General features: G+C 36.4%; 1 protein-coding gene across 3 annotated transcripts; it reads left to right on the top strand.

The window, feature by feature from the left end:
* The first annotated feature begins 1,171 nt into the window (after nt 1-1,171).
* Nucleotides 1,172-26,897, top strand: RLIM (ring finger protein, LIM domain interacting). Of its 3 annotated transcripts, XM_032474937.1 has the most exons (6): nt 1,172-1,356; nt 3,193-3,256; nt 4,509-4,675; nt 17,392-17,584; nt 18,516-18,599; nt 19,904-26,897. In XM_032474937.1, exons 3-6 carry the CDS (start codon nt 4,655-4,657, stop codon nt 21,526-21,528), a joined length of 1,923 nt encoding a protein of 640 aa, XP_032330828.1. In that variant the 5' UTR covers nt 1,172-1,356; nt 3,193-3,256; nt 4,509-4,654; the 3' UTR covers nt 21,529-26,897. The 3 variants fall into 3 exon arrangements, with proteins under 3 accessions (XP_032330828.1, XP_032330830.1, XP_032330829.1); XM_032474939.1 differs by lacking the exon at nt 4,509-4,675; XM_032474938.1 differs by lacking the exons at nt 3,193-3,256; nt 4,509-4,675.
* Nucleotides 26,898-27,303: the final 406 nt, after the last annotated feature.

Below are 27,303 nucleotides of genomic sequence, written 5' to 3'. Positions count from 1 at the left end.
GATTAAGTGCTTTAAAGAAAATGAAGCAGGTAAGGGGATGGGGAAGTTGTAATTTTCGATAGGGTGGTTAGGGAAGTGTTCTCTGGGGAGATGACAATTGAGGAGAGACTTGGATGATGAGAGCAAAGATGTGAAGGGAAAAATTCCAGCCTATGTAAAGTTGTAGAGGTGGGAACAAGTTTAGTCTGCTGGAAGAATAGTGAGAAACCCAGTGTAGCTGGAGTGTTACCTGAAAACACAGAAAACAGAAACATGGGGAAAGAAACAAGGAAACATCCTGAAACGTGGGTCCAATTGTTTTTCTTTAACTGTGAAAACAGGAGGTGCATGCCGGGGAACTGATTCCCTACCTTCCTTCAGGCATTACCATCTAAGAAAGGTCTTCCCTAACCGCCCTGAAATTCCAATGTTATCAGATTTTCCCACCCTTTTATAATCACCGCCCCTTTTCAACTATTTCAGAATTACCATCTCAGAGAGGCCATCTCTGACCACGTTTTAAAATTGCAATTCTCGTTCGCCCCCACTGGGCGCTCTCCCACCCACCTTCCCCCGCTTTACTTTCTCCCCTAGCATTTATCATTAAATATATATATAATATATACGTATATATATACATATAAATTATTGTCCCTCCCCCAAATAGAATATAAATACTCCTGAGAACTGAGATTTTGGTCTGCTTTAATTTCCGCTGTGTCTCCAACACTATAACAGTGCTTGAGAGACAGCTGGCGCTCGATAAATACATTCTGAATAAAGGTAAGATGCTATATTAACTGGTCTGGACTAACTGTGAATCGATGTCAGGTTAGATTAACACCGCATTCCTCACTCTCTGAAAAACGCTTCCAGCAGTCAGATGATGACGTCCTCCAGCTTTCAAAATGGGAAAGCGAAGGTTCCCACAATTCTCAGAACGCGAATTTCTCTCCACAATTCAAAATGGCGGAGGAAGGTGGGGCCTGTCACATGGTGGGCGTCACAGCAGCTCGCCTTTTCCAGACCGCGGCCCGCCTTGCCGCGTCGTCAGGGGCCTCCTCCCCTTCCCACCGAGCCTTTTCGAAGAATCGCCTGGGATTGGCTAATAGGCTGGGAGTGGGCCTGCGGGGCTGGGACACAGCATCATCACTTCCTGTTGTGGGCAGTCGTTTCCTGTCGCTGCTTGGTAACAATGGGGAAGATAATGGCTGCCTGAGCAACGTCTCCGAGCAGGCGCTGGGCTAGAGGCGGGTCTCAACTAGCGACTCACCGGAGGCGGGCTTGAGAGCAGCGGCAAGGGAGGCCCGCAGGAGCCCCGGCGGCGGCGGCGGCGGCGGCCGAACCGACCGAGTCGGATCCCGACACTAAAACCGAGTAAGTGAAGCCTTGGGAATCCTCCGAGAAATGGATGGAGAGCAAGAGGAAGACAGGGGAGTCGCGGCTGCTGCATTCTCTCAAAATGGCCTGAGTGGCCCATCGTGGCGGAGGCTCAGCGCCGCCTCTGGACCCCAGGCGCCGGTTGCTGCGGGGGGCTCCGTGGCGTAGTTGCCGCTGCCATTTTAGTTGGGTGTATAGTCGACAGGCTCTTTGAAGAAGGGGAAGGAGGTGGGTAGTACTTCCTCTCTGTAGCCGCGCGAGCCGCAGTCGGGGCCCTCCGGAACCTTAAGAATTTGGAGGAGGCGATTTCCCAGTGTCGGCCTTAGGCGTGAGAATCTTTGATCGTCTCAGGTTTTTCTCTCCTCGGTTCTCTGGAGACTTCCCTCTCTTCCTCCTCCCCCACCCCTCTTTTACACGGCGGGCTTGGGTTTAGGAAATGGTGTAGGGGGTGGGAATCAGGCTGCTCTAAGTTAGATGCTGGAACTCTTGGGCCTTTAGATTTCCCAGGATTTGCAAAACCCTGTTTTGAGCCCTTCTGCTGGGCACTATCAATTAGGCGCCCCCTGGGGCCACGATGACATCTTCCCTGAGGATCTGAGGCAAATGTGGTTTACTCTCCTGCTCGAATAACCCTGGTGTATTCTTTGCCAGATACCACTGTAAGAATCCCCGCCAAAAGGGAGGGAAAAGCCGTTGCGTGTTTGTTGTTTTTCCCTGGGTGAGGGTGGGAATTGGGCCAAATGATTTTGAAGTTAATTTCCGTTCAATCCGCGGACAACCCAACCCCTCCCCCCCTCAAAAAAAAAAAAAAAAGCCTAAGGGTCTCGGCTTCTGCGGGCGGTACCTGCCACGTACGCCATAGCTTTAGTAACTAGTATTAACCGGTTGGGCTTCTGCTTCCTGAATACTCAGTCCCTTTTTCCCTTATGCTGATTAATTTCAAGATGGAGGAGACAGCCACGTTCCTTCCCTAGACAGTTTCACCATACTTATTCCACAGGTTAGTCCGGGAATCTGAGGCCTAGCAGGCTTGTTATTTAGGTCACTCTTTCGTTTTGGGGCAAGAGGGAGCGTTTATATCAGGTTGTCATCCACTATTTGCAAGGCCCCACAGTAATTTTTTGCTAGAAATAAGGAGCCCGCATTTCCTGAATCAGAATTAACCGCAGTGCCTTTGGATGATTGAAGGGACGAAGAAATACACATATTACTACTAATCATTTCTTTGATTCTTCGTGATTAAAGATGAAATACTCGTATCATCCCATCAGGTACATTATGTCCATCCTGGATGACTTGAGAGCAGACAGGCACAGTTATCACTCCCCCAAAATCAAGTTTTGTAAATTGTAAAAATAAAGTACCCGGGAAGACCAGTCTAAATATTTTTAAAATTTGATTTTAGGATACGCTTACTGAAGAATTTTTCATTCTTTAGCCTAAGATGTCCTGATGATTTTTAATACTTTAGTTCCTGCCTAAGGCTAGTGTAATGTGCCAGATAAGTTCTTGAAAGTAACTATAAGAATCTGAAAATCATTACTAGTCTGATTAGAAAAGGCCTATTTTAAGTAAGTTTACATTAAAAAGTAGATTGGCTCTCAGCCTTTAAAGGAAAGCTTATATCTAACATATGAGATTCCTTGTTCCCTCTGACCTACTCAGTCTCCCCAAATATACTAATGTTGAATTAGGTTGGGTTATGGTGTGTGTGTGTGTATATGTAGTATGTGTGTCTAAAATATATAGGATATGTACTTTTTAGGATGTCTATTTCAAAGAAAATGTTTATCTTATTAAAGAGGAAGAATAATGGATTCTTTTTTTTTCTAGAGCAGAGAGTGAAGAAAACTAAAATCCAGTTTATTGTATTACAATACTATGTCATAACAGTCAGGTAATTTATCTTTTGTTGCGTCTCCTGATGATTTATGTGTAGAATGCATGTTTTAAAATATTTATTGTTTCGCAGGCCCTGTACTTGGATGGCCTTATTTAATATGTAGTAGTTGGTGTTGGGCATTCTTCAAGATCAGAATGGGTGTTTTTCACTGGGAGTTCTAAGAGTAGTGTTTCTGAGTAGCTGGAACTAATTAGGGCTTTATCTTGAATTTTCTTGTTTTAAAATGATGTCTGAAGTTTACCAGTACCTGTATAGAACAGAAAGAACAAAATAGAAATTTGCTACCTTAAATCATCTTTGGGATGGGATGGGTATAAGTAATGTTTAAATGTTTATTGAATAACTAAATGAAATATAAGTAGACTCTATTACAGGAATATAATCTTACATTATTTTTGTGGTGTTCAGTTTTTTCCTTCAAGATCCGAAAGGTCATAATTAATATATAATACTCAAATTGGCATTAACTCCTTTCCATTATCATCATTAAGGTAACCACAGAATTTATTACCCTAGCCAGGATGCTTTTAAGGGCAAAAGGAACATTATTAATAATTATGCCTGGACAACAGGTGCAAACCTAGATTGTCCCAGGCAAACTGGGATGGGTAGTTAGCCTAAATTCATAACTAATTTGTATTGAATACTTATGTGCTAGGTCCTGTGCTTCGCATGCATAATATTGTAATACTTAGAGCAAAACCTAGTGAGGATGTTAACTGTTTTACAGAGGTAACTGAGACTCAGAGGAGAGATTAGGTAATTTGTCCTCAATTAAATAGCTAATAAGTGGTAGAGCCTCCATTTTAACCCATCTGTCTGATGCCAGAGTCGCTAAACTTTTATGCCTCTAGACTTAATTGCTATCTAAATTAGATCAGAAATGCAAAGAAAATGAAAGGTTGTAATTAAAAAGTCTATGGGTTATGTTGCATCAAAAACTTTTGTTAATACTTAAAGGAGATTGGCTTTATGAAGCAGGTGAGACTTAAGAATTACACCTCCCCTTTTTTCTGTGTCACGGTTCCTATTCCAGCTGTTACTGCTTGTGATATAATTTGATAATTTAAAATCAGATATGGTTTTAAGAAATAGCTTAATAATGAAATGGTATATAGAAATGTTAGGCTGGTTGGATATATTCTTTCAGGTTAGTGAACACATAGTGAGGCCTTAAATAATGCAGTAGATCAAATGGGACATCTGTGTTTATGGACTTACAATGTCTATATTACTTTTTCCATAGCTCTAGCGGATTGGGAAATAGAGCAAATCACTCACCAGCCTCCGTTCCCTTGGTTTTACCATAGAGTGGATAACAAATTAGAAAGTGAAAAGTCCTCTGTCAAACGCAGACCAATGAGGTGCTAGAATTTTTGGCCACTGCCTACGATGGGGACATGGTTTTCTTTTGTAAGTCTAATTCCTTAACATATCTGTGTAACACAGAGATTTCCAAAACCTTTATGGCCCATTGATTTCAAATGGTATCCAGTTTACATAATCCTTTGACATTTTGATAACCAGTGTAAAAAAAACAGTAATACTTCTGTGTCTATTTTTTTCCTTCATTATTTTTTTCAACCTTGAGTATGGAGGTTCCCAGATAAACAAGCAGTTCACTTTTTACTTTCATAAATTAAGTTTTTTTAGGTATAAAAATCTTGGCAGTTTTGAACAGTTTGAGAATATATTTGTGAACTTGTGGTTTTGCTCTTGAAATATATACTTGATATTTTTGTTGTAGATGTTCTCATATTTCAGTGCTTCAACCCAAGGTTTTAATTTCATTAGATATAATACCACCTACATATCTGTGAGACAAATATCTGTAGACAGTGTGTGGTGTGTATCTAGATTCGTGGACCTCTTGCAATAATTTCACAACTGCAGGTTGACCTGCTATTATGGTATTTGCATGGTGACGAACGTGATACTTTCTTTGGGATAAAGGGAATATTTGTGTTCTGTGTTTTTAATTTTTGCTGGAATGAAAAATGCTCTTCTTGCTCTCCGCTTGACTGTATAAAGGAAGGATTTAACTCTTAATTACAATTTTTGTTTTTTTATTGACCAAAGTTCCTGTTAGTGTCAGTTATATCTAAGGTGACTATATAATTTGTCCAAACTGGGGGACTTTTAAGAGTGAAAGAGGGCCATGTTGTTAATAATTGCTACAGGACAACAGTTGTAGACTGTGATACTCTTTTGGACAAATCGGGGATATATGGTCACCTTTATCATGATTTCTGTGTAAAACACTGGTTCAGGAAGCACAGTAGTCAACATGTTTAGTTCTGTAACACATAATTGTTTTCCTCAAGTAATATAACAGTCATTTGTGTAGATAATTTCTTTTTTGGTCAAGTGATTTTAATTGTAAAAATGGCTTCACTCTTTTTTAAATAGTTAATTTTTGGTGGAAAACTTATATCCTAAAATACAGTACTTTATTTACCAATTAACACCAAAATTGCCAGTAATCAGTGATTTTACATTAATAACTTAAAAAAACACATGAACCTTTTGGGTTTTTGAGTCATTTTTTTTGACTTCTTGGGAATAATGAGAAGTCAGAACTGAGTTAGTGTGGATAAGACCAAATTCTAATTTAGTGATGTAGCTTGATAATAAAAAAACATAAAATGGGAAATCGAAGATTGAATTCATTGTCTAAGGTACTTTAGTGAATTGAAATGTCATCATAATGGTTTCCTTTTTTTACTGACTGAATTCTGTGAATTGGCAGCATTTGGCTTGGTCTCCATCCTTTCTTTTGTTGACATTCTTAATAATCTTTCGATTTAACTGTTTTAGAAGGTTATAGTAGTCAAAATTGTTTGTGAGCAGAGATTAGACACATGAGGGACATTTCTGAATCCTTTTCGTTTTTTCTGCTGTCCTTTTCAAGTGGTAAAGATAGAAAAATGTGAGCAATGCTAGTAAGCTAACATCAACATTGCCATCTCGTATTGCTATAGTAGTATCAGCAGTGGTGGAAGCCTTGGTAGCATCCTCTGATAGGCCAATAATGGAAGTAATCAACAAATTGTGTGGGTGGTGAGAAGCATCATGCAATAAATAAAGACAGTGAAACATCAACCCTGCTGTGTTTTTTAAAGAGGAATGCTTTATATTTCTTTAAAAAAAAATAAGATAGTTACAAAAAGGGAGAAGTGTATGAGTGAAATAACAAAAGCACAGCTTCTCAGCTTACATGTTAGTTATTCGTGTTGTTTCTTAAGCCTTATTTTTCTGATTTAATATTGTAATGTAACATGGGTTATATCTTATTCATAGTCATAGATTCATAGAACTGTAAAGGTACCTTGTGGATAGTTTAATCCAACACTCTAATATTGATGGAGATCTTGAGGCACAAGATGTTAAATAAATTGGCCAAATTTACATAGCTAGTTAACGTTACACTCAAGTCTAGAACCCAGTAACTTCTCTTTTTCCCTTTTCACAGAGCTGAATTACACTCTGCTACTCATAGAATAAAAAAGTAATCTGATAATCAGGCTTTTATTTGTAACAAATGCTGAAAAATTTTAGTTAAACATTCTATATATGAAGAATTCCCAACACTTTTGGTAACTACATATGCAATGGTACTTCATATCCTGACCTCAAATCCAGCAGTTCTTTTGTTATTCGACTCTTAAAAAACCTGTATTAAGTATTTTTCATTTTGGTGATGGTATCATCAAGCTGACATTTTCTTTACTGACAAGGCTTTCATGTCATTAATTCTCATCTACTCTGTGAGATTCCTAATGAAGAACCTCTGTTGGAAATACGATCGATGTGTTCCCTTTCCTTTGCAGAATGACACATATTTATGTTGATACCCATGATTTTTTTTTTTAATTGGTGTCTTCTGCTTTGGAACACTCTTGAGTTTGGAGCTTGTATGAACACACTGAGAAGGTGACAATGCTCAAGATACTTTAGTAGTTGTTTGATAGTAGGTTACCTTGATTCCTCCCTCCCACTATACCGTTCCATTTTTAAAAAGGAGTTATTTCTTCCAGACTTAATAGATGTGGCTTATTTTAAAAATGATATTCACACAAGCATTTGCATTTCAGAATTCAGTTTTTAAGTTGTTAACTCTATATTTTGGTGGCTTAAGTCTTCTCAGTTGGATACTATGATGCAGTATGTCTGTTGAATATGCATGCTTATACTTAGCACCAGGTCTCCTGACCAGCTAGTACTGAACAATATGTTTTAAGGGAATTTTTACCCTAACATCAAAACAAAATTACATTTTTTAAAGATTCGTGTACATGGATTAGGAAAATTAGATGAAATACTTTCAGCAGTGGTCAGGAACATAGTAATTTGCATAATTTATATTAACGTATGATAGGAGATTTGGAGATCTCTAAAAATGCTTGAAAATTCTCAAGGTGAATAAATTCTGTTTTAACTTCCCTAATTAAAGAATAAATCTTAGGTTTGATTTTCTTGCTAACTTTTCCTCCCCGGAATTCAATTTACCTGACAGTCATACATTTATTGATCAAATGAGTAGGTTTTGAAATGACTGGGCAAAATTTCAAAGTTGGCTGCTTGTTTCCAAGAATGGATTTGGATGTATTGGCACACAGTACTCTGAAAGAAATAAGGTTAATAAAATATGCTATTTATCTGAGGGGGCAACTGTATTTAAAACAAAAATACCTAAAGTTGACTTATTTAAAACTAAGCCCTACTGGGTTCATACTGCTTATAAAAGGTGTTTTGTTATTTTGGAAGTTTTCATACCAGAAGTGAATGTGGTATAAAAAGCTCATAGTGAGGTTGGATATTTTAGACATGGCTGTTGGGATTGAAGGAATGTATTTTTTTTTAGAAAGTATATAGTCTTGGGATATGCTGAGAGGCAGTTGTCCATTCAGTGAAAAGTTGACTGAATTTGGTATCAGGCGACCTGGCTTTAATTACTGGTTCGAAACACTTACTAGCCACATGGTCTTTGGTAAATCACTTCCTTTCTCTGTGCTTCTGATTCTTATCTGTAAAATACAGTTGGTAATTCCTCCTTCATAGGATTGTTGTAAGGATTTAATGAAATATAGGTAGAAGGGCTGTATAAATAGGGTAGTGTGTATTATGACTGAGGAGAGACCTCGGTGATTTAAGAACAATTACATATTTGTTCTCTTAAATTGTTTTATTGTTAAATTTTCCATAGAAATATTTAAGTTTAAAAGTGACTGATGCTAACTGTGTACTCAATCTGAAATTTCTGACTTGGGCACATGAATATTATAACTGAGTATACGGTAACTAAATAAAAAGATTTAAGATCTTCTCTTTTATGATGATAGAAGGAGATCAGTGGGGTGTGGGAATTCTTTTTTTTTTTTTCTATTAACGTAAGTTAAACTGGAAATGTACCACAGTTTTGTTCACCAAAGAGTAGAATCTAGAGTCCCATTTTGTTAATGTAATTCTTCACTAATCTTTTCACACCAAAATGAGGAGAGATCTGTATTTGATTGTATGGACCATGGTCTCCTAACATCTTTGGTATGCTTTAATCTTTAAAAAGTTTGTTTTTATTTACCAAACGATAGTGACATTACATCTACCAAGGTTGAACTTCTGGTTTAGATTTATTACCCCCCTTTTTTTTTTTATCATTTTACAGCACTTAGGTAGTGAAGGGACTGCTTAAAATGAGACCAGGCTCATTGGGTGTGTGTAAGATGATTTTACAAAGCATTTGAGGGCATTGGTTACATTCAAGATTTCCTTTTCTTTCAAAGTGTAATCACCTCTAGTCCAGGGGGCCTTGGCAGGTATTACAGTCATAAGTCACTCCCTAAATGTCCGTAGAGGGTAGAGATGTCTTACCTTAAGTGCTGAAATTTCTTGACCCCTACTCCCAGCCCAGGGGAAATGCAGAATAAAGCAGAAAGAATGGAGGCTTTGGGCAAAAGTAGGGAAGCAAATCAGATTTTTCTCTCCCTGTGCCCTAATCAACTATAAGAAACAAACTGCTTTCTAAATGGAAGCCTATACCTTAGCAAAAACATTGTGTGTTCTGTTTAATGAAGCCTTGCTGGTTTAGGTGCGATTTTGAGATATACTGCAGGATGTCATGTGGGGAAAATATTTTTGTTGATCTTCTCTGGTGTAGGTAGGGGGAAAGGAGAGCAGCAAATTATTATGGAAGTAATAGTAGTTTGGATTTGTTCACATATTGCTTTGTGTGTCTCATTGTTAAAACTCTGAATTAAAAAATAAAATAAAACCAAAATAAAAATCCCTCTTGAATAGAATAAACTAACCTGTACACTCATCAGGTAGGAGCTATTTAGGATTCAGCAATTACTAAAATCACACTGTTGGGAGGGTTTTGAATAGAGGTATAGTGTTTTGTTTTTAGTTTCCATGTAGGAAATGTTAAAAATTCTATAAGTTTGAGAGTGAATCTTGAAGATTGGTGAGCATAAGAAAGAATCCTGTATCCTATGTATATTTGTAGAGTATTCACCATTATTATTTTATTTTTGGAAAATATAAAGGGGATATATAAAGAGTGGGTTTATAGAGCATGAACAATTTATAGAGCATGAACAATGCCTTTTCTTTTCATACATTGTTTAAAGCTCTTTCCATACATGGAGTTTTCTCTACCTTACAAATGTTCTTTAAAGCTGCACTGTCCAGTATGGTCGCCTCTAAGCACAGCACAGTGGCTACTGACACTTGAAATATTGCTAATGTAACTGTGGAACTGAAGTTTTAATTTTCTTTAATTGCAATTAAGTTAAATGAAAAACTGAAGCAGTGTAAAAATTTTCCATTAAACACAACTTTGTTGTTTCATTAGGACTACATTTCACTTTAACCATTGAAATTTTAGCATCCAGCTTGAGATGTGCTGTGAACTTCACACCAGATTTCTAAGACAGTATTAAAAAATGAATGTAAAACATCTCAAATTTTTCACATTGATAACATGTTGAAATGATATTCGATTATGTTCGATAAATGAAAAATATTAGTGAAATAAAAATTTCAAAAATAAAAACACCGTGTAAGGCAGAAAGTGACACTAGTGGCACGGACAAATGCTGTGTTCAGAGATGGATGAAAAAAATTGTTTGCAAGATAGTAATAGCTTCTTAAGTGGTAAGATTTCATTGAACCTTTGATGAAGGAGTAGCATTAGTAGAAGTGAAGGTAGTTAAGCATAAGATTTATTGGAGGGCTATGATGAGGCAGCATAAGTAGATTGGTCTTGTCAAGAAAGTTTGGTAACAAAATTGTATCACTGAAATATGTGGCTCAGTATGACCCTAGCCCCAGAATAGAAAACCAAGGGACTATCCATCCTTAATGACATTTTAGTCCAAAAGGTCCTTTAAAATCAGTCTGTTCAAACTCCCACCTAATAAGGAGTCCTGTCTTTAATATCTAACCTTTGCTTGAATATTTCCAGAGATGGGTAGTATGCTTGCTTCAGGAGGGTGGTTGCATCCATTTTTGGACAGTCTTGTTTGTTAGACTATTATGAGAATTATCTGCTTCCATATTTCTTCAACTATTGGCCCTAGTTTGACCCTATGATTTTGTTCTCTTTCATGTTACAACTCCAAATATTTGAAGATAGTAATCATGCCCATTTTTAGTTTTGTCTTCTGTCTGGACATCTCCAAGTAATTCAGCCATTTCTTTTATGGTATTCCCTGGCTTCTCACCATCTTGGTCACTCCTGTGTTGACTTGTGTTTGGCAATGTTGTTTTAGAGGTATTTTAAATGTTTCAAATACTCCACTCATAGTCTGAACAGCAGGTTGCAGTATTTGAACATTGTAGTCTAGGAAAGCACCATGTGACTCTTCGGTTTCTTAGCAGCCAGGTCAAACAGGCTTTTTATTGAGCTTTTGTTAACTAAACATTTCAGGTCTTTTTCATGTGAACTTCCAAGACAGGTTTTTCCTCTGTACTCTTACTATGTGTTACTTCAGCTTGATAACCCTTAATAAAGTGTTTTAAGATAGCACATTTACCATCATTTTGTTTGATTTCAGCTCATCCTCACAGCCCACTGAGAATTCAGAATATTCTTTATCACATATCGTCATTACTAACTCCCACTTTTGCGTTGTCTATTATAGATTTGGTTAGCGTGTCTTTGACATGGCTCTTTTTAAAATGCTGAAGACAGGGTGGTTTGCAAGTTAACATTGCTCTGTAATCTTTGAGGGTCACTGTTAAACTGTATTGTCTTCAAGCTCCTTGCTACTCAAACTGATTCTAGAATCAGCAGCATCAGCATCACTAACATCACTGATTTAAAATGCAGGCTCTCAGGCCCCATCCCCAAACTACTGAATCAGAATCTGTATTTTTACAGGATTTTCAGTGATTGTTTTGTATGGTGAAGTTTGAGAAGCACTGATCTAGCCCACATTTCTCTATAGCAATAGGATGTGAAACCTTCTTAGATTCTGTACAGTAACCGAGCCAGACCAGTCAGCAGTATTATCCTGATGTCCCTATCAAAGAGATTCTCAGTCCTGACTGCCCAATAGAATTAATTACCTGTGAAATTTTTAAAATATAGCTGTCTGGCCAGCCCCAGAGAGCTTCCCAGGTGATTTTTTTTTAAACCCTTGGCTCCCCACCACCAGTGGCCAGAGGGCTGGAGCTCCCCAGGTGCTTTTAATGTGAGAACCTTGTAAAGCAAGTTCTATGTGAAAGAAAAATATATAAAGGAAATGAGGTGAATTTGGCAGTGAGCCCTACTTCTGGTGAACATATTTCTTCTACATGTTTGCAGTGTATCTGATAGTCTATTGCAGAATTTTTTCCTAGGTTTATTGTCAGATTTTGCTATGCTGTAGTTTACAGACATCATTTTTCTTTGAAGATTAGATCATTTTAAAATCTGGTATTTTAGCACCTATCCTGTTCTCTGTGATTTCTCAGAGATTATCATTGGAAGTTTTGCACTTTGGGCTCTTGATTCTCTCTTTGAGAAATTTGTTTCTTCCACTACTCCCAGTTTGGAAGGTGAATCTCCTTGTTGAATAAAATAGAAGTTGAGTATCTCTACCTACCGTCTTCTGTTTATATACCTACTCCCCCACATGCTTAGTACAAGACCCCTTTCTTGTTTCAGATTTTGTGTTTCAAAGCCATTTTAAAAATCTTTCCCATATTTTTCCAAGTTTCTGTTCCTCGCAGGCTTTAACTTCCTTGACACTTATTCTTAAGACTTGTGCCATTCTTCTAACAGTCCTTGGTATGTGAGTTCTCTGTTACCTTTGGTTTATGGCCTTCAAGTGTCAGAACTTATCAGAAAGATGTTTTTTTTCCTTCTTTGAAAGATTAATATTTTTAAAGCCTTTCAATGCTAATGAGTTGTACTTTTTTTATAAATTATTTTCTGAACTATTTTCTGATCCTTCACAAGTGGACTTTGTCATGACTTTCATGTTATCCATGTTCAAAGTATTAACTGCTTAATATTAGCCAAATGTTACTGGTGATTTTATTTGGTTTGAGGAATTATGGCTAAACTTTTTCCTTTGTGCTTTTCTGTATTTTTTAAATTAATCACTTACTATTACCATTACCAACACTAAATCGTATAACTTAGGTACATATGGAAAAATTTGGCTTCCTTTTTTGGTTTTCTTTTGCCTGGCCCATATAACTTTTATGGGTGTTTTATTTAAGCTGTGGACTTCGGTCTTCTTAAAGTTGCAAGTTATTATAAAAACAACATCTTTCAGAAATTTCTATAAAGAAATCATAGTTAGGAGATTAAGAAACTCCCAAGGGAACCCTCCTATAGTGCTGGTGGGAACACAGTTTGGTGCAGCCACTGTGGAAAACAGTATGGACATTCCTCAAAAGACTAGGAATAGACTTACCATATGACCCAGTAATCCCACTCCTGGGCATATATCCAGAATGAACCCTACTTCAAAAAGACACCTGCACCCCAATGTTCATAGCAGCACTATTTACAATAGCCAAGACATGGAAACAGCCTAAATGTCCATCGACAGATGACTAGATAAAGAAGCTGTGGTATATTTATACAATGGAATACTCTTCAGCCATAAAAAACAACATAATGCCATTTGCAGCAACATAGATGTCCCTGGAGAATGTCATTCTAAGTGAAGTAAGCCAGAAAGAGAAAGAAAAATACAGTATGAGATCGCTCATATGTGGAATCTGAAAAAAAAAAAAAGAACATAAATACAAAACAGACTCAGACATAGAATACAAACTCGTGGTTGCCAAGGGGTCAGGGGGTAGGAAGGGACAGACTGGGATTTCAAAATTTGTAGATACTGACAGGCATATGCAGAATAGATAAACAAGATTATACTGTATAGCACAGGAAAATATATACAAGATCTTGTGGTAGCTCACAGCACAAAAAAAGTGACAATGAATATATTTATGTTCATGTATAACTGAAAAATTGTGCTCTACACTGGAATTTGACACAACATTGTAAAATGACTATAACTCAATAAAAATGTTAAATAAAATTTAAAAAAAGCAAAGGAGATCAAATGTTTAAAAAAAAAAAACCTCTTTCCCAAAATATTAAGGTCTCCCTATCCTTCCCTATCCTTGACATACTATCTTATTTGTTTAAACAATGATAAGGTAATTCTAAGAATGATTTGAGAAAAACAATGGAGATCTAGACGTGCCCATTTATAGACTAAATTTTGTTTAGATTCATCAGACAGGTAGAGGCTTGTTTTTAATATCTGAAAGAGGATTTGTTTCTATTTTTCTCTTTAGTATTAACTTGTGAACATCCAAATACTTGTGTTGTGAGGTTAAGTCTTAGTACCAATATAGATTACCTCTTTTCCACAAATCAGATTTTCATATGTTGATGGAAGTAAGTTTTATTTTGTCAGTGGGAACTTAAATAAAGTCAATCTGGAGTTGGAAGGAAAAGAATTAGAGAATGAAATTTTTTGTTTGGAGTCTTATTTTAGATTGCATACTACTATTGTTTTTTCATTAGAGTGGTTAATTGAGTCTGTGGAAATCTGCCAATATAGTAACTTCCTAAGCCTTTACAAGTAGTGAATGATAATTAAGAGGTTTTGGCTAGTTTTATGCACTATCCAGAGCAGGAATTGGCAAACTTTTTCTGTAAAAGACCAGATAGTAAATTTTTTTTTGCTTTGCTAATCAAAATTTAGCATATTACATAGTTATTTATATAAAAAGAAGCCGAATTTCCACAAAGTTTTCTGGAGAAAATTCAAAATGTCATAATAATTGAGTGCAGCATTTTGTAGTATAGGTATACTAATGAGAAGAATGACATTCTTTGGGGGTTAGGGAATAACATTTTGCTTAATTGGGGCTAAACATATCCCTTAGCATCAAAATCATTTGCAGATGTTTAGTGGTTTCTGACTTGAAATGAGATTTTCCATATTTCATCTTTGAAAATATCTTTTCACACATATAGGTAGGTTTTGACATCTAATTAATCTACAAGCATGTAGTATTAATAAAGTATATTCACCCCTTAGAAGGCATTTATAGAATTCCAGTAGATTCTCTTGATATTTACCTTTTAGCAGACATACCATTACACAGAGTTATCACTTTCAGTTGAGGGTTATGTGGAAGCGTCCTTAGTTACACAGTTAAATGGATTTTGAAAGAAGGACATTCCCTTTGTACTTGCATTGAGGTCCAAAAAAAACACTTCTGAAAATGTAGTTTGTGCTCAGAAAATATATCTTCTACAAATTTCTGTGGAAGTGGAGCTGTCATTTCTTTGATAGCACAAGAAGTGCATAAATCAGCTTGACATTGTGATTCCAGTGTTAGTTATTGTTGAAATGACTTTACTGCAGTAAAAATTTTGCCTATAAGCACTGTTTTGCCTTGTAGTTTTAGATTGAATTGATTAGGAAACATTATGAAGCCTTCAGAAAAAGCTAATTTCCTAAGCCATTCATTGTTTGGTAATAGTAATTGAGAGTAGTTCTTTTCATTCAGAAACAAATTGTATCTTGGACCTGGGTACAACAAATCACAGTAAAACTTTGCCAATGCTAAGCCATCAAAATGGGCATTTGGTAGAGCAAGTCAGGATATTCAGCTTCTATTTCTGGGAAAAATTCATGGATCTGACTGTTTATTTCCACTGTAGTGAAGTTCACCATTGATCCTACTGGTTCAGTGATATGATAGGTTCAAATATTTTCTACAAACTAACTGCTGATGAGTAATGTAATGAATAACCATGGACTTTAAACACCTTACATTTTCACAAGCTTTGTAAATTTGGCCAGCTAGGTCTCTGTGCTCTACACACATTTTTTTTTTTTGACTCACAGGTTGTTTTATTTATTTATTTATTTATTTATTATTTATTTATTTATTTATGTTTTCTCTTTTTTAACATTTTTATTGAGTTATAGTCATTTTACAATGTTGTGTCAAATTCCAGTATAGAGCACAATTTTTCAGTTATACGTGAACATAATATATTGTCACATTTTTTTTTTTGCGGTGAGCTACCACAAGATCTTGTATATATTTCCCTGTGCTATATAGTATAATCTTGTTTATCTGTTCTACATATGCCTGTCAGTATCTACAAATTTTGAACTCCCAATCTATCCCTTCCCACCCCCTGACCCCTTGGCAACCACAAGTTTGTATTCTATTTCTATGAGTCTGTTTCTGTTTTGTATTTATGTTCACTTTTTTTTTTTTTTTTTTTTTAGATTCCACATACGAGCAATCTCATATGGTATTTTTCTTTCTCTTTCTGGCTTACTTGACTTAGAATGACATTACACATTTTTACCATTTCAGTTGTAACACATCTTAGCAGATTCCACTTCAGGTTGTGCTGAATTAGTGTTTTCTCAACTTCTTTGACAATATCATCACTTGTAGTTGTACCATGCAAACTATTCATAGAGAGTACTTCTGTAGTTACTTCAGACTCCTCAAATAATGAACACTTGACTCCTTGAATAAACAACAACTGAGTAATTTCCTTTACAGCTGTCAACTCATCAAGAGCCAGGGAAAACCCTCAATCATTTGCTGCTTTTTTTTTTCACTTGACCATTGACATAATCCCAATATCCTTACCTTTTTGAGCATCTGTACTTACTCATCAAAAGGCTAATAATCTTAAACAAGTTTTATTTTCTCTGGACACATTTAGCTTCTGCAGTGAAACACAGTTTAACTGACACATCATTGATAAATGGCTTTCCTTGTTTATCCAACAAATGAGCCACTTAGAAACTTAACTCTGGTTGAAGCATCATTTCTTATTTTTTGAAGAAGTATTTTATGACGTGATACTTTGTTTTAAACTTTTCTGATTTTTCAGACCATAGCTTTCCTGTGAATTGGGAATATTATGATGAGTGCTTAGTCTGATAATATCAATGTATATTTTATTATTTTAGCACAGTTTTAGTACCGTTGCATAATGAATGCAATCTTTGCCATTTAGTATAATAACAAAATAATCACCACACTCCACTGTGTCTTTAGGGGTGGCATTCAAAGTCCACTTTCTCTCCATTTAACGTAAGTGTACACTGGTAATTTTAAAAATGACACTTGAAGTGCTGTGAAGTTATATTGTATCACTGCAAATTACAATGCACAGATCATCGGTACAAAGCAGTGAATGCCACATGCAGTCTCTGTCACAACCATTCAACTCTGCCATTATAGCATGAAAGCAGCCATTGACAATGTAAATGAATGTGTATGGGTGTATTCCAGTAAAACTTGATGAACATTGAAATTTGAATTTCATAGTTTTTACACATCACAAAATATTCTTAAAAACATACATTTAAAAGTACAAATCACTTTGAGATCTCAAGAAGGAAAAAAACAGGCACCAGGGCTAAATTTGGCCCATGGGCCATAGCTTGCCAACCCCTGTCCTAGTCTTTTCCTAGTATAACAGTGCTTTTCAGTTTTTCTGTTATGAAATTTCATTCGAGGTCTAAAAATCCATGTCTCGACCTGCATTCTGGATTTTTGCATAATTAAAAGTGTTCTATAGAATACATACTGACTTCTGTTTTCAAGATTGATCTCCTTTCTCCTTTTAGATAATTTTCCATTTGTTCACCAAGATGGAAAGCTCAGATTCTAACGATAAAGGAAGTGGTGATCAGTCTGCAGCACAGCGCAGAAGTCAGATGGACCGATTGGATCGGGAAGAAGCTTTCTATCAATTTGTAAATAACCTCAGTGAAGAAGATTATAGGCTTATGAGGGATAACAATTTGCTAGGCACCCCAGGTACGCAATGTGTAGTTTAAGGATTTATGTGTGTAAATTGCTGGTCTTTAAAAAAAAAAAAAACCTGTTTTAAAAAATTATTTCTTTAGCCATTATGAAATGTGTTTTTAATGATACAAGGGATACTGAATGATATTGACTGCTGTACTTATTACCTGATTCTGTTCACTCATATTTGGAATTACCCTATATTGGGTTTTTTAGTTATGAATTATATTATGAATTTATATAAATCAGAATTGAAAATAGTGGAGCTGAACAATCTTTTTGTTGTTATTTAGCTTTATTTAACTTACTAGACATTGGTAATGTGTAAAAGAGCTAGTGGGAACTTTAGTTCTTAGGACAGATTTAACTCTATTTTGTCATCTCTGATTCCCTGAATATGCCCCAATCAAAATCGTTCAGAGCTAGTCTTGGGTAAGATTGTCAGTTATTCAGAACTTTGTGCTTGGTTATCCTCTTTTGCCAGATTAGGTCCCATTTGATTTTAGTTAAAATTCATTATCTCTCTTCCTCTTCATTTCTACTGAATTTTACTAATGTTTGAATGCTTACATTTTAAAAGGTAAGGGGTTAGTTAGCATGGCTCTGACGGAGTGCATTTTGAGCCAACGGTACCAGACTTGAGTCAGAATGCCTAAGCTGATGATCTCGCCCTGCCATAGTCAGTCTCTCACTCAGTCTGAGTTTCCTTGTTTTAAAATGCAGGTAGTATCTACCTCCCAGAGTTGCAGTTTTAAAGAATGAGATATTGTATGCAAAATCATTTAGTAAACTGGAAAGAAACATGTATAAATATAAGCTGTAATGTGCTCCCAAATAAGTGAATTTTACCCAGGTTCCTACTCACTCTTTGGTTTTCATCTCCAGTGGACAAGAGTCACTGGTTTTTATTTATAATTTGGCAAACATTTTAAACTATTTGCAGGTGAAAGTACTGAGGAAGAGTTGCTGAGAAGACTACAACAGATTAAAGAAGGTCCACCACCACAAAACTCAGATGAAAATAGAGGTAATTTTACTTTGGGGGCGATGAGTAGAAGATGGAATGGATAAGGAGCTTCATAATGGTAAATGTCAGCCAAAGATGATCCAGCAGTGGCACAAATTAATTTGGTGCTAATTTCTCATAGAAAGATAACTGGCATTTTCTTGATACTTGATAAGAATGTCAGCATTTTTTCCTGCTTTACCTTTGGGGTGTTTGTGTTAATTGGGACATAGTGAGGAATGGCTTATTTTAAATGTGATTTTTTTCCTAATTTTCCACCTCCATTGAAATTTCCCCCTACCTACTGAATTAGTCCTTATAAACATGAGTTCCTCACCAGCAGAAAAAAAATGTTGCATTATCTAACCTGGTGGTCCTCAGTGGGGTATAATTTTGCCGTCCTCGGAGATATTGACAATGTCTGCAGACATTTTTGGCTGTTGTGATTGGGGGTTTGCTATTGGCATCTAGTGGGTAAAGGCCAGGGATACTGCTAAACATCTGACCCTAAAATGCACAGTACAGCACCCAGAACAAAGAATTGTCTGGCTCAAAATATAAATAGTCCCACTGTTGAGAAATCTTACTGTCACCTCAGGTCTGGTGTTTCTCTCCCAATATGAAGTAAGGAATTTGACTAACATAAAAGGCTATGATAACAGTTTGGTTGTTGAACAGAACATTATATGTACTGTGCTAGGTTCAGACTATTTTTTTGGTCTGATCTCTAGGTTCATGTTAATTTAAAATCTTCGTAACATGAAGTAGTATTCAAGTACTTTTAAACTTGTAAATCCTATTTATAGTTTTGCAGTGGCTAAAGCAGTTATGTATTTTTAAATGTTCTGTATTATCAAAGACCCTAAAGTCAAGAGACTAGGAAAAAATGTAGACTCATGAAAATTTGACAGAAATGTAATTTGAACTAAAATACCTGTACCTTAACTGGTGCTTACCTTGCTTGATTACATTAGTGTTTTGACAGTAGACTAAAAAAAATGTTGTCTTCTGATGGTCCACAGTAGTACTCTAGGCTCTGTATATGATGAAGTGTTGAAAAAAAGACTTCCTTCAGATTCCCTTTTTTAAAAAAAATTTGTCTAAATTTCTCTAAGATTAGCTTACTTTTTAAAAATGGAATTGAAACTTTCCTGCTTTTACTTGCACATCTAGGCAGTATGGTTTACAAAAATCTGTAAATGCGAAATTTGTGCAGAACCTTTGTTCTTTTTTCCTAATACAAAGTTTTAAGAGTACTCTTACATGAGTATCCTAATTTTAGTAGTTCTGCTTTCTTCCTCTCTCCTCCTTTTTTTTTAAAACAGGTGGAGACTCTTCAGATGATGTGTCTAATGGTGACTCTATAATAGACTGGCTTAACTCTGTCAGACAAACTGGAAATACGACAAGAAGTGGGCAAAGAGGAAACCAATCTTGGAGAGCAGTGAGCCGGACTAATCCAAACAGTGGTGATTTCAGATTCAGTTTAGAGATTAATGTTAACCGTAATAATGGGAGCCAAAATCCAGAGAATGAAAATGAGCCATCTGCAAGACGTTCCAGTGGAGAAAGTATGGACAACAACAGCCAAAGGCAAGTGGAAAATCCACGTTCTGAATCAACATCTGCAAGGCCATCCAGATCAGAACGAAATTCAACTGAGGCGTTAACAGGAGAGGTTCCACCTACCAGAGGTCAGAGAAGGGCAAGAAGCAGGAGCCCAGACCATCGGAGAACCCGAGCAAGAGCTGAAAGAAGTAGGTCACCACTGCATCCAATGAGTGAAATTCCACGAAGATCTCATCATAGTATCTCATCTCAGACTTTTGAGCATCCTTTGGTAAACGAGACTGAGGGAAGTTCTAGAACCCGGCACCACGTAACATTGAGACAGCAAATAAGTGGACCTGACTTGCTAAGTAGAGGTCTTTTTGCTGCTTCTGGAACAAGAAATGCCTCACAAGGAGCAGGTTCTTCAGACACAACTGGCAGTAGTGAATCGACAGGATCAGGACAGAGACCTCCAACCATAGTCCTTGATCTTCAAGTAAGAAGAGTTCGTCCTGGAGAATATCGGCAGAGAGATAGCATAGCTAGCAGAACTCGGTCAAGGTCTCAGACGCCAAACAACACTGTCACTTACGAAAGTGAACGAGGAGGTTTTAGACGTACATTTTCACGTTCTGAGCGGGCAGGTGTGAGAACGTATGTCAGTACCATCAGAATTCCAATCCGTAGAATCTTAAATACTGGTTTAAGTGAGACTACATCTGTTGCAATTCAGACTATGTTAAGGCAGATAATGACAGGTTTTGGTGAGTTAAGCTACTTTATGTACAGTGATAGTGATTCAGAGCCTAGTGGCTCAGTCTCCAGTCGAAATATGGAAAGGGCAGAGTCACGGAATGGAAGAGGAGGTTCTGGTGGTAGTAGCAGTTCTGGTTCCAGTTTGAGTTCCAGTTCGAGTTCCAGTTCAAGTTCCAGTTCTAGCTCAAGTTCCAGTCCTAGTTCCAGTTCCAGTGGTGAAAGCTCCGAGACTAGCTCAGAGGTGTTTGAAGGCAGTAATGAAGGAAGCTCATCATCAGGCTCATCAGGTGCCAGGCGAGAGGGTCGACACAGGGCCCCGGTAACGTTTGACGAAAGTGGCTCTTTGCCCTTCCTTAGTCTGGCTCAGTTTTTCCTCTTAAATGAGGATGATGATGACCAACCTAGAGGACTCACCAAAGAACAGATTGACAACTTGGCAATGAGAAGTTTTGGTGAAAACGATGCATTAAAAACCTGTAGTGTTTGCATTACAGAATACACAGAAGGCAACAAACTTCGTAAACTACCTTGTTCCCATGAGTACCATGTCCACTGCATCGATCGCTGGTTATCTGAGAATTCTACTTGTCCTATTTGTCGCAGAGCAGTCTTAGCTTCTGGTAGCAGAGAAAGCGTTGTGTGATTAAGGTCTGAACTCTCAGCTATGTAGCTGGTATAGTGATGGGCAAACAGGAATCACTTGCTTTATGTCCACTTTTTGAGTGGTGCTTAAATGTAAAGTAGCAACCTGAATTGAGTCATTGCTTTCTGAATGAATCATTGTCCTTTCTCTAGTTTCTGTTCCAGAATAAAAGGAAATATTTAAAAAGCAACATTTTAGGACATAAAAAATCTGATTTCAGTATCAGTAATTGATATTACTGATGATTTATCTTATATACTTATCAGTTTCTCCTTTGTTATCTTAAAAGATCTGCCTTAGCAATGGCTCTTATCTGTTTCATGTTGATCTTTAAAGTTTCCTGTGCCATAGGAAAGAGGGGCAAAGGAAATTCCCAGTTTAGACTAAGTTACAGTACACGTTTCCTAAGTGATTGCTTAAAGCTACACCATTCCCAGTTATTAGTTGGCACAAATTCAGTTACATTCTGAATATCATTTGTTCACTTTTCAGGCAAGGTGATATTGGACATGTCAGTGTAAATAACACTAAGGTTAGGATCTTCTAAGTGTATAACTGTCTGCTACGCCCATCACTGTGGCACACTGTAGAGTGAGCTTATAGTTTAATTGAGATATTTATCTTGTGGAAATATTAAAAAAAAAAAGCCTATGCTTGTGTAAGTGAAAAAATCACATTCATTTGTTTAAAAATGTAAAGCTATTTTGTAGAGGCTCAGTACTTTTCCAATGCACTGTTGTATTAATGCATTAAAAACTGTAAAGTACCATGCTTAGAAATGAAAAAAACTGCTTTTTGTGAGCCAACTTAGTAAGAAAAAAAAATACACACCAAACAAAGTACAAAGCTGCTTTTGTAAGTGTGTAGATGTAAGAGCAGAACATATCTATAATATTTAATGTATGTGAACAGCTACTGTGACATGCAAAGAAAAGGACAGAGTGCGGAATTCAACTGCATTGAAGACCAATGGAAATTGTTTATTTTAACTTGGATTTAGGCAGGAAATGAAAGACGGGAGGAGTAAAGAAACTGCTTGGAGGAATTTAAACTTCATGAAGACAGTAATCATACAGATGTGAACTGGTTTCATATGGCAAGATCCCTGTCACAGTATTCTACTTGAGCAGATGAAGTAGATCAGCAAATTTTGCCAGAGCTTTGGTTTAAGAAAAACAAATCACTGCCACCTAGCACAAGTTACAGTGATGTTTTTTTACAAGTCTGCTCCTCAAAAAAAAAAGAAAGAAAGGAAAAAAAGGAGGAAAGAGACTATAAACCACTTTTAGCATAAGAATTGAAGTTGGTACTACTAGGAAAGTCTCAAATTTGCATTGTTTGCAAGATTTGTCATTTAAGGTACCAGTGCATACTTGTTTAATGTTTCATTACTCACTCTCTTAACACAGACCTAATATCTCACATTTAAAGACAAGGTGAAGAATTAAGGGATTTTTATTTGTTGAAAGTGAGTCCTGTTGGGTTATTTGAAATTCAAATTTTAATTGTGCTGCCCATATTTGAAGATGAGAATGCTGACTCACAATCTATGGGATATGCACTTTATGTTGTTTCCTTAGTAAGGTTTGTGAAGAACCCCAGTAACTCATGCTGAATTTCTCTTGGGGTTAGGATTAGTCTGACTGTGGAGGACTGTCGTTGCTTTTCTGGGAAAAGCTAATGGGCCCAAACAGAGATGGAACACATCCTTGGCCTTCAACAAAGTGAGCTAACTACCCAGGCCTAGTCAGATACTCTACAAAATAAACAAGACTGCTTTAGAAATTATCTGGCTACCTTAACTGTTATCAGCTTGTATCAGCTGTAAAGATTATTTCAAAGCTCATTTTTCATGTTTTCCTCTGGCTTTCAATCCTACCTAAGTATCAAGGAAATTAACTTGTAAATATGGTAGTTGTTTACTAAGGATATGTACTGCTCTTGCAAGGAAATAATGTCCAAACAAAGCTTCACTTATTTTTTTTTAATATAAGCAGATTTCACTGTTTATGGCGCTTATGTAATACATTTTATCTTTTTAAAAAAAATGTCCGTGTAAAAGTCAGGATTCCTTTATATTTGTGAGCCTCCTTGTCTCTTTTCCTAAGGGTGTAATCTACGGTTTTCAGATCTGCAGGGTAGTCCTGATTAGCTAAAAACAAACCCATTTTCCTCCTGGTATGAAATGTACCGTTCTTATAGGGGTGTTCATTTTAAATAGTTTAAAAACAACTACAGCACATTCTAAGCATAAAAGAAAGTTATTAACAACAGGTACCTTCCTAACCTCCCAAGATGTATTATTACTCATTTGTGAAGTATTAAAGAGGTAACTCATGCAGAATGCTGGTTATGAATGTAGATATTGAAGCGATTCATAAACACTGGAAGTAGAATTTTAAGTTTTTAGCCTTCAGTAGAATGCACATATTGGACATGTGCATGTGGAAACCTTTTCCAGTAGCACTCATTAATTTCCATTGGATTGTGTAGAATGAATACAAATATTTTTAGTGGAATTTGCTACTTGATTTTTTTTATTTTGCAAGGTCCATGACCAGTGTGTACTGACTAGTATGGACATTGAAGACAAGGTCATTTGTAGGTGTCAGATGTACAATGGAGAACAAAGATCTTTTTTCCCCACCAGCATCCAAACACCTATTCTCTTGAGGGAGCATTTTCTTGCAAAAGACTTTACATTTCATTTTGTATCTTTGCACTTTTTCTTTATTACAGAAAGGTTCTGTCTTGAAGACCTAGTTTGAACTTCATGCAGTAATAGGAACAAGGAAAAAACAATATTGGGGGATTACATTGTTCAATGCATAGGGAAAAGTACTAAAAACTGAATTTCCTTGAATATTTCAGCTATTTTTAAAATTCACTTATTAATCTGAAGTGTTTGAGATGTTAATGTTTAATTCAAAGCAGCTGACGTGGTTGAGATTTATTAGTACTAAAACCAAGATTGAACAAGTTAGGTTTAAAGTTTGCAGACTTTATCTGTAGCAACACTAAAAGATGAGCCATATTGTGAATTTGGACTATTTGCTCTAAGAAGAACACATAAGTTATACCTCAGTGGTGTTAATGATTAATGGAGGTGGGGACTAGGAAAAGTGTTCACATTAGTGTTGGACTATAGGTAATCAAGTGTACAGTTGTCAACAACAAAAAACCAGGAATATATATATATATATACATATATATAATGTATATTTATATATATAATCTCCAAAAATATGATCGTTGGAGTTCATCCAGACTTTAAGATTAGGAAACTGGTTAGCTATAAGTGTTACCTCAAGTATTTTTTTTTCCCCTGGGAAAACATGTCCTTTCCGTGCCAAACGTTTTCTCCTAGTGTCAGTGTCTCAAATTCTGTTTATGAAGGGTTATCACTTAATGTACTTTGTATTTAATCACCTGCTTCCCAAATGTCCATGACATGAAATGGATCAAGCATCAGCCACCTCTTTCAGCGGTTCCCAAAATACCCATGTGATAGGGAGGTGAATGTTGCAAAATGCCTCTTGAAAGGCCATTTTTACAGCTTGCTAGAATACAGTGACACCTTGTGGTGGTTGTTGATACTTTTAAAGATGGAGGATATTTTTATTCCCCCTTCCCTCCTCCACCCCTTTTCTTTGTTCTTTTTGTGAACGAAAAATATTTGTAATCTGCCTTATTTGAGTTTTTAAGTTTTACCTTACTGGCTTCCCTGTCAAATGTATTACCATTATTAAATATATAGAAGCCACGTTTGCAGGGCACTTTTATTCTCTTAAAGACTATGCTGATTGCTACTTGCTAAGGTATTCTGTATCTTAGTAATGCAAGAGATTGATAAGGCACATGTTAAAGTGTAAGGCGTTTTTTTCCTCAGTATAATTCTTCAATATGTGTAATATTCAACAACAGTGTTTTAATTCATTGAGTTAACAAGTAAATTATGCTTTTGGAAAAAAACATTTGAAAATGTAAATCAACTTATACTTCATTTGGAAAGTTAAAGTGCAAGGTCCAAGAAATTAGTATTTCACTTATTTTTAAATCAGATTTTTAATAAGCAACTAAGAAACAGCTATGAGTTAAGTACCTGCCCTTTAAAATTTTTAGCATTCTGAAATTGAGTTCTTAACGGGAACATTTCTAAGATATCGTTACCTAATATTCCCACTTGATTTAAGTAACTCCATTTTGTATCTAAAATACAGCGTAGAAGAGAGCTGTTATTGAGCTGTTAGAACTCTCAAGGAATAACAAGTTTATATCAGTTTTATGATTCTTTTCATGTCTACATAGGTATTTTTATTCAAATTTGCAGAAAATAGGCACACCCTTCAACACTCAAAATCACACATACTTTTGATTCGGATTTGTTTACTAAAGATCCACAAGCTGCTTTATAGTCACTTGGATTGAGTGATATCTTAAAGACATGCAGTGAAAGTGAACCCCATCATACCACTGTGCCTAGCTATTTCAGGGTTCCTCTCTAAGTTCCTCATCTTGCAGATTTATTCCAATACCAAGGTATGGCTGAACCAGCTGCCCGGCCTTAACTCTTTTTATGCCCCTCTGCTAACATTCTTTTAGTAACTGAGTAATTTGTATGTGTTTTAACTGTCCGACGTTTGGATTTTACCTCTTGATAGCTCCATTTGTCCCTGGTGCTGCTTTTAAAGATGTAGGGCCATGTGATCAGGTATCAAGTTGGGTAGGTACGCAATTGGCCTGGTTATGTATCTGTGCCTGTTTTATCTTCTCCCAGGAAGAGCTGCTTTGGTATAGATGTTTACTTAGATTCAGATAAAGAACTGGGCAGCAATCTTGGAAAGCTTTCTGAAGCCTATAAGAACCTGAAGGGATTTGGAGGGGAAACAGTAACAAAGGCTGCCTTTATGTCTTTGAACGTGAAGCACATAAATGTATGTTCTGTAAAGACTAACGTGATTGTTACACCAGGGCTTCCTGACCTCTGGGAGAGACTTTTGAAAAAGCAGAAAGGAGCACAAAGTGAAGTGAATTTGGTTGGCTTGCTTTATCTGGTTTCTCTTTTTTTCGATTTGAACCTGAACGTAATACCCTTCTCCAATCTCTGTCCAGCAGACTCCTGGTTGGGAAGCCCTGTATTAAATTTCGAGAATGTACCCAGTTTCCTTTTTTTTTTTTTTTTTTTGTACAGTGCTTTACACCTGCTAAAAAATTAACTTGTTTAATGCAAAACAAGACCTTGAAAGGTCAGTCATATTAAAGCTGGTTTGATTATTAATAGTTATCTTTTAGGAAGAAGCTTTTTCCCTATGTAAGATGTCATACTGCAGATTTAAAATATAGACTATCAATAAAATGCATGAAGTGATCATTTGTGCTTGATCATTTCTCCTTGGGTTTTTCTTTAAAGAGGGGAATCTGATAAAAGGTTCTGTTGCTTCAAACCAATGTCAGATAGACTTGGTTTTTAGAATTAAGTGAAATTATGGTGCAGCCTTGATTTTGATTCCCCTCATGGCTATGAGCGTGGGCAGGTACTGATTTATGGGATATAACTTTCATTCTGTGTTGTGTAGTTTAATGGCTTAATCTTCAAGTAGTAAAATAAAAGATTAAAGTGTATTCCAATATAAGAATCATGGAAAGATTTATGTAAGTAACAAAAGTCATTTCGTAAAGTAGGTGCATCTTTGCTGTTTCTTGTATTCTCACTGTTGCCCTGACCACTTCCTTACCTCACCTCTGTAAATACAAAAACTTGTCTAGGTGCACATG

The sequence above is a fragment of the Camelus ferus genome, chromosome X (genome assembly GCF_009834535.1).
Source record: "Camelus ferus isolate YT-003-E chromosome X, BCGSAC_Cfer_1.0, whole genome shotgun sequence".
In the NCBI taxonomy this organism is placed as follows: domain Eukaryota; kingdom Metazoa; phylum Chordata; class Mammalia; order Artiodactyla; family Camelidae; genus Camelus; species Camelus ferus.
The sequence above is the reverse complement of the archived record's forward strand: the minus strand, read 5'-3'. Positions and strand labels throughout refer to the sequence as shown.

Coding starts and splice junctions, on each gene's coding strand:
- RLIM (XM_032474937.1), top strand. CDS start 4,655: ATGGGGACATGGTTTTCTTTT. Junction 17,585..18,515: donor CAATTTGCTAGGCACCCCAG/GTACGCAATGTG, acceptor AACTATTTGCAG/GTGAAAGTACTGAGGAAGAG. Junction 18,600..19,903: donor AAACTCAGATGAAAATAGAG/GTAATTTTACTT, acceptor TTTTTAAAACAG/GTGGAGACTCTTCAGATGAT.